Here is an 8383-nt window from a genome sequence, read left to right on the forward strand (position 1 = left end):
TTAAAACATATGGTCTAATTCAAATAAGGAAAGTTTTTAAAATTAAAATCTCTCTTTTAAAACTTATAGTTTTCTACAAAGAGAAGATTTTAAAAAATTCAAAACAACCCTCCTTATTTGAATATTGTGGCCGGCCCCTTCATGCTTGGACACCAAGCAATATGGTCGGCCCCTATAAAAGAGGATGTGGTCGGCCCTTGCTTGGTCACCAAGCATTGGACCGGCCCCCTTCTTGGACACCAAGATGGGCTTATATTTGGATGGACTTGAGGCTATAATGAGACTACGATAGGGACCTAGAGGAGAAATTGGTTTTGGCCTTCCGATGAGCTTGAGTATCCCGTGCTCGCCCCGAACACACAACTCAAGTTCATCGATAATAACTCATTCCACTAGAGAGTTATTATCGCACTACCGCACCAATCCCAAATTATATTATGGGCTCCTTCTTATCATGAGTGTGTTAGTCTCCCTGTGTTTAAGATAACAAATGTCCATTAATTAAGTAAGTTACTGACAACTCACTTAATTAATATCTAGCTCCAAGAGTAGTACCACTCAACTTCATTGTCATGTTGGACTAAGTCCACCTGCAGGGTTTAACATGACAATCCTTATGAGCTCCTCTTGGGGACATTTTCATCCTAGATAACTAGGACACAAATTCCTTCTATAATCAACAACACACACTATAAGTAATATCATTTCCCAACTTATCGGGCATGTTGATTTATCGAGCTAAACCTCACCATTTGATAAGTCAAAGAAATAAATATTAAATATATGTGCTTGTTATTATATTAGGATTAAGAACACACACTTCCATAATAACTAAGGTTTAGTTCTTTTATTAAGTCAGTACAAAAAGAACTTACCTAAATGGTCCTACTCAATACACTTAGAGTGTACCAGTGTAATTTATTAATCAAGATAAATTAATACTTAATTACACTACGACTATTCCGATGATTTGTTCCTTTCCATCTTAGTCATGAGCAACTGTTTATAATTTATAAAGAACTGTCAACATGATCTTCTGTGTGTGACACCACACACCATGTTGTCTACTATATAGAACAATTACATTTAACAAATAAATGTAAATATTGACCAATGTGATTCTTTTATTTCAAAAATAAATGTTTACAAATGCTAGACTTTTAGTATACACTCTAACAGATAGAAATAATGGAAGAGCCAAGGAGTAAGAAGTATGTCGTGCCGGCGGAATAGAATGACAACCCCACACAGAAGCCGAAAGGAGTTCGACACTAGTTGGTGTAAAGAGATGCGAAAATATTTACAAACGACTGAAAAGAAGGGGTGGATCGGGAACCGTAGACCGACGGTAAATTGGTCCCTAAAGAAGCAAACGAAACCCATAGGTGGCTCGTTCGAGCAGTCGAAAGCCGAGGGAAGGCCAATTTGGTAATTAGAAGGAAATTCAAAAGCATCTCTCAAACTTTCAGCATCGCCTCCATCGAACCTGGACTTAAGGGATGTGTACCAGAGCCCAAGGACGGAGGTAGGAGGCTGTGAAGAGCTGGCCATCGAAACTAAAACTCGAAAAATAGTGAAGAAATACGACTCGAAAAAGGGGACACTACGAGCAGCGACCAGTTTCGATCGAAGGAAGACGATGGCTTACTAGAGAGATCACGGAGATCGCTGGAGAAAGATTGGCGAAGAAGAAAAGTGCGGTGTCACCAAGATGCTCGCAGACAGACGATGATGCAAAGTGAAGAAGATGAAGCAGGTGATGTTTATAAACCTCACAGCAGATTGACCTCAGCCGCCCGATTTAAGGTTACAAAAACCTAGACACGGATACTACCGTTGATTTTGAAAAGGCGCACGTCTCGTCACACGTGAATGCCCACCTGTCATCGAGCATGTGGCGGCAGTGGGGGACACGTGTCTTGCGGTCACTGGATAGCATTTAATGCATTTAATTAAAAGCGTATGACCGCGTGCTTGGCCATAATCAGCGAGGATTTGCACGGTCTTCAAAAAATTTGGCTGACGTCAACCTTGGCCGAACTCGCCCTAGGAAATGCATAACGGAAGACAATTTGCGAAGTATTGTTGCTCATCTTCCCGATCGGCACAAGTAATAAGTCTAGTCATCACAAGGGGTGCGTCACTGGATTGAACCAGACAACGACAAAATGCAGCTGTGTAGTGTCGGCTTGTGGGTCACCTAGCATAGTCCGATCGAATATTATAACATTAGGGCAGATCGGACTTCAGAGACAGAGGCACCTAAGACATAACTTGTCTAGTTAGTTGGACTTGCAGCCTCCTTCGACTAGACTTGAGGAGGAGACTTGTGATGCGACGATAAAGGGAGGGCCCACTTGTCACGGGTCAGTTGACACGGTATCGATCAAAGTCAAGGTGGTCAAACACTAGAATCATTGGCTGTTTGGTTATCCGGATCGATGAAGGATTAGGCCGAGCGAATCACCCAGCCGGTCAGGCGAGCGGATCACCCGTCCGATGGGGCGAATGAACAAAACCTGTAGCTGGTCATTGCGGTCGGTGAGAAAGCGAGCCGCTCGGACAGCCTGGTGCAAGGAATGTCGTCACAGGAAGGGACGAGAAAACAAAAGAGAACTCCATCTATCATTAAATATGAAGAAGTCAAGACAAAGAAAAACACTCCATCAATCATTAATGCACGGAAGTCAAGACAAAGAAATCTTCCTCGGGCAATGAATGTCATTAAATAAGGGCAGATGAACAATCACTAGAAAAAATATAAAAGGGGACGTCAGATATGAGGAAAGGTAAGATTTTCTATTTTCTTGATTGCTTCATTTTCTCTTTCTGATTTTGACTTGAGCGTCAGAGGATCAAGGCCAATAACTCCTCTGATTTTGGTTTTCTTTACGGGATCGAAGTCTTCAACCCATAAGTAGTCATCCCATTCTCGATTTTTCAACTTCCTTTATTCGAGCAGAATCAAATTAAATACTAATAATATAATCTTAATTCTCATTTCTATTGTCCCCATAATTAAACTCATTACTATTTCGATTGATAACTTGAACCAAACACTCCCTTATTAACATGTGAGATTGAACGGTCTATTGAGCACTTGAATTGTTGAGGACAGATCTGCAAATTAAATGAATTTCTTACCCCAAAATAGATCCATCAGCAGCTCATGTACTCAACTCTTTATTATTTGAACAAATCATATCCAATCAAAGCCGATTTACAAAATAATTCAGCAAAAAAGATACATAAGAGAACACGATTAAAATCATTTAGGTTTTTCGTACAGCTAATAAACTACATGCTTAGCTCATTTCACGCCATAATACACCTTTCAACTTAAACTCTCCTCTTACTTGTTAACTGTACCTCAAGGTTTACAAAGAGACACGTTTGAGAAATACTTTAGTGTGCGGTATTCAGAAGTCGAGATCTCGGTAGGGGCCCCTTCGAAGTCTCTCTTGTAGTTCTAACTGCTTGGGAAGAACTAGTTCAGTTCCTAAACCAGATATGGAGAAATATCTTTCCAGGACCATCTGGAACAGAAGAAATAATGAACAACTTCCGCAAGGTCAAGCACGTGATTCATTTCTTTTCAAATGAAAGATAGAAGATGAGCTTACAAACCATGGCGGAGTAGGCATCAACCTTTCCTCGTCGGGTGGATTTCTTCAGCCCCCTGATAGAGAAGTGTAGATAATAACCACTAGAGAAAACAGTAGAAAACATGAGCATTTTAGTAAAAGGCCCCTTTCATAATTGATCAGGTTCAACCATTGGAAGTTTGGGATGTTCAATTTAAAGTGTCACAAGTTGATTTACAGATTAAATTGCAGCAAAATTTAGGATAAAAAAGTATATTTTGTGACACTTCAAAATTTGGAATGTTCAACTATGATGAAGAATTTTTTTTGTTATTTTCACAATGGAAGCTAATTAATTTATAAATTATTTTGCACTGAAAAATAGCACTAAATGTACCACAACCAGCTTGTGGTAAGATTTAGGGTGGAGAATTACATTTTGGATACCTAGAAGTTATGTTAAACACTTAAACCTGTAGTGTTTCACATTGGATAAATTTGTGGTTTTCACCGCGAGCTCTCGCATAGCAAAAATCATCTTGCACTGTGTGAGATGATTTGTGAGTTTTGCAACAATTTGCAATATTTTTTAAGGCAAAAAGAATGACCATGGTGTGTGTGAGCCATTTTTTTTGATAAAATGTCTGATATAAATTGGGCATAGTCATAAAAATATCAAAAATGCTAAGTTCATCAATTGTCGGTAGTAATACTTGAATCACAGAAACCTTAGTAAATTCGACACTGACTGACATCAATACAAACAAATTTTGCATAAGCAAAATCCAAATCAAAGCATGGCATTACTTCTAGCTTAATAAGTGATGCGCCAAGGAAAACAATATGGCATCTGTATATGAAAGAAAGAGAAAGAGATAGATAATCTCACATATCTATCATGTAATCAAGAGCATCTACTGAAGTGCCATGTTCATCCTGCAAATAAACTCTCCAACCTCTGCATTTATTAAGATATTAACTTGACAACTTATTATGTCTGTATTGCATAGCGAGGAACATTAATTTCATAAGGTTATATAGCATTCAATGTGTAATTTCACTACCAGAAAGAGCAACAATTTATAAAATGCAAAAAAGCAAGGCATTGCTAATGGAAAACAAGGCATGAAGCAAGGGCATCAACACAGTCAACACAAGGCAGTCAAGCAGAATGCAACTTATATCATCGGTTTGTTCGCACATTGCACCAGAACGATATACATGCAAACAAGTTCACCTCAAGATTGTGAAGATGCCAACTAGAAAACGAAGGTACTCTTTTTATTTTCTAGATGTAGTAAACAAATATCTGACTCATCAACACAAATTGATTCTTATATCCATGTGAATGCAATTTATGCGTCCATATTCATCAATATTGATTTGGAGCTATTAGAGTGTTTTTTAGCACCTTTAACCTAGCAATTCAATGGTAGTGTATTTGATCGTATGAGAATAATAGTTGGTTGCTCACTTAAATTCGATTCATTTACTATGTAATGTAGCTTTGTTTTATCTTCCTTTCTAGAAAAATGAAGTGTGCTCTCCAAAAAAATCCAAACTCCATCAGAACGAACACAAGAATGGATTTAATGAACCGAATTATGGGTATATAAAAATTCTGAATGTGAGGGAACAAGGTAGAGCATGGCTGACCTCTCTGATGCTTTCGCCGCAAACCTTCCTGCAATGCTACGAACCTTGTTGGACTGAACTGTCTCCTTTCCATCGTAAGATTTGGGAATCCCAACGATGAACTCGTCGACCTCCTATAAAAGAACGACCATCTGAAGCAGCAGACTTTACAATGATTTCCAATCGAAAAAAAAAACATCTTTTTGAAAAATCGATACCGCTTTTTCTGCAATTTCAAGCAAACGCAGCTCAAGTTTCTGGCCGCTCAGCTCCAGCACCTAACCCGAGGAGGCTAATCGAACCATGAGCATCAGGAATAGGAACAGAAATCAGTGTTTGCTCGAGACTTACAGCTAGGGGTCGGGGAGTATAGCCTTTGCCGAGGGCTAGGCCAGTCCGAGAAGACCCTAGATCGACGCCGAGGCTGAACCCTCCACCGCGCCAAGTGGGATCGATCTTCCGGCGTCGAGCGTTGGGGAGGAACTCCACCGGCATATCAACCTTCTTGCTGTCGGAGGACGGAGCCGACGGCTTGCCAAAGCGAACTCTAAGCTTGCTGTGGATGTGGGGAGAGATTTTATAAGATGAGAAGCTTCGGAAGGGAGGCGGAACTGGAGGCCGCGCCGCCGCCGTCGGCATGATTGGGGATTCGGATGAAACCGTCCAGACGGACCGCGATCGACTATACCAAGAGCGAGGCCATCGTATTCTTCGTCTCCGTGGGCCAGGTTCAGATGGGCCATTTTAAAATGTTTTATTGAAATAAATAATAGGCTAAAATACCTTTATCCTCCTATATATTCTATTTTTTTTACCAAAAAAAGTAATCATATTTCTTTATTTACCAAAGCACTCAAGTTTTAAAATTATCACAAAAGAACACTAAAAATAATATCAGGCCCTCCAGAACAATATGAAGCTCGATTCCGAAAATATTTCACCAATTTTAATTTTATTATTAATAAATTAAATTTATAAAAATTATAGGTTATAGTTGATTTTGGCCAGAAACTACATTGGAATAGTATGTTAGGTCACTTTAACAGATTTTTTCGACCATCCATAATTAAAGGAAGGCATCATGGAGCTGTTATTTTACATGATCGACACATAACAATGATCAAACAGTCTCCCTTTTATGTTTGCTTGGACATACAAGAAATCCATCATATCTGTGGTATACTGGTCAATATATTTAAAAATTAGGATTTAACATCTCAAACCTTTAGGTTCTCAAGTACAACTCCTAGTTTTTAATTTTAAGCACCAAATAGATTTAGAAATTTAATGTCTTATTTTTTTTACATTTTGGTATGAAAAAAAAATATCTTACAATATAACTATTAATTTGCGATTTTCAGGTGCAGCTATTGCATTTATACGAAGAGATGTATCTTTAGTACTTGATATTGCAGACCAAGGTGTTTCGGTTCCTTTGAATTCAAATCAAGCATCGGGTGATCTCTTTGTTGCTCACTTCTCAAATAACAAACTCATAACCAGATCAAGAATTGAGGTGTTGATGAAATTTTATTCCAATAGCGTTGAAGCACATGCTGATGTTTTATTATTTTACAAATTCTACATGTTGTATATATTTGTTTATGTCTTATTTTCTTCTAGTACGTATAAACTTCCTTTAGGTTTTATAGATATAGTAGATGATTTTGAGAATCTTGGTAGATTTAACTGTGTTGAAATCATCCATCAATTTATGACTCTATAATTAGCTACGATTGGGGATTTATTTTCATCAACTCAAGCATATGATCCCAAGACCACCACACTCCCTTACCTAAAGGAATTTGTTGGTCTTTTGCCCGTGAGTATAATTTTTATGTTAAATTTAATAATATTTTGTAGACATTTATGATTATGTAACACTTATTATGATGAATTAGACATGATTTTTAGAGCATGTTCCAATCCAAAAACCATACAATATTGAAGGAGCACGAATAAACAAGTGGAGGAATATTCTTTCACATATTAGTAAGGTGAGGACCTTGTTAGACCAACTATCACTTGAAGAAGTAAGTATTGAAGACTCTTACCTATTCAAAGTAAATATACAGTTTATTATATTTGTTTTTATAACTGTATAGGTTATGATTGAATTAATCCCTACCCAATTTGAAAAAATATTGGTTGAGAACCTTGATTTAGCTGGTGATATTCCATGTCCAATAGAGACACCACAATTAGATGACACTAAAGCTGGATGGAAAGATAATAAGGAATGTCGTAAATGCATCGTTCAAGCAAACTGAATCAAGGAGCTAACATGGGAGAACATTCATTTGAATGAAAGGGTGAAAGAATTAATTGAAATAATAGAAAATAAAAGCATACAAGGTCAATCAAGCGAGCGTGTAGTCGATCCAGAAGACCAAGGAGTAAGAGAGTACGTGACTGCTGTCAGTATGATTATAGGGATACTCCAAGTGATAGTCCAGTGTGGTGAAAACTTTTACCCCAAGAGGAAGCGGAGCAAAATACAAATATGCAAGCCTATCAAGAACATCATAGCAGTATAAGAGATTGAAAAGTTATGAAAATTATCTGGTTCCTTCCTTAATTTATTATAGTAATTGATTTACTTTACAGGCGTACAACTAATTTTGTTTGGGAGGAACCACCACCCTTTGGGTTAACTGTGGCTTCCTTCTTATCTGGTGTGAATGGAGAGGTGTTTACAAAAGGGGAATTAATTGCCACCTATTGTAAAATTTTGTTTAAGAGGGCATCCTCATCTGGTAGGCCATATAATAAGTATATATATTGTTCCACCTTCTTCACTGTAAGAAATTTAAATGATTTGATAATATAAAATATCTTATGATATTTTATTATTTTCTTATACAAATATGCCTTTGCATATTTGTAGTTGGCAAAAAAGTCCACAATGAAGTTTGGCATGCAACAACAAGTGATAAAGACAGATATTAAAGATGAAGGGGTTAGGAGTAATTTTAAACCTTTGTCCACTGATAGTGCACACTTTCACTTGATGGCAGTGGACACCAAAGCAAGGACTTTCAATCATTATAATTCTCTTGCAAGTAACTCTAAATCGAAATATGAGTTTAAATCAGTGATGAACATCCAATATTCATGTGTATGTTAGGATTGTAGTATAAATTAAAAACTATAGTTGATGTTTA

At 37.5% G+C, this 8383-nt stretch overlaps 1 protein-coding gene across 6 annotated transcripts; it reads right to left on the reverse strand.

Moving 5' to 3' along the window:
* Window positions 1-3182: 3182 nt before the first annotated feature.
* On the reverse strand, window positions 3183-5939 carry LOC122024896 (putative pre-16S rRNA nuclease). Of its 6 annotated transcripts, none has more exons than XM_042583624.1 (6): window positions 5571-5939; window positions 5438-5497; window positions 5241-5353; window positions 4474-4542; window positions 3628-3679; window positions 3183-3536 (listed from the first exon to the last, which is right to left on the reverse strand). In XM_042583624.1, exons 1-6 carry the CDS (start codon window positions 5856-5858, stop codon window positions 3420-3422), a joined length of 699 nt encoding a protein of 232 aa, XP_042439558.1. In that variant the 5' UTR covers window positions 5859-5939; the 3' UTR covers window positions 3183-3419. The 6 variants fall into 6 exon arrangements, with proteins under 6 accessions (XP_042439558.1, XP_042439560.1, XP_042439557.1 ...); XM_042583626.1 differs by having other exon boundaries at window positions 3624-3679; XM_042583623.1 differs by having other exon boundaries at window positions 3628-3706.
* Window positions 5940-8383: the final 2444 nt, after the last annotated feature.

Source organism: Zingiber officinale, chromosome 9B, assembly GCF_018446385.1.
Source record: "Zingiber officinale cultivar Zhangliang chromosome 9B, Zo_v1.1, whole genome shotgun sequence".
Classification (NCBI taxonomy): Eukaryota; Viridiplantae; Streptophyta; class Magnoliopsida; order Zingiberales; family Zingiberaceae; genus Zingiber; species Zingiber officinale.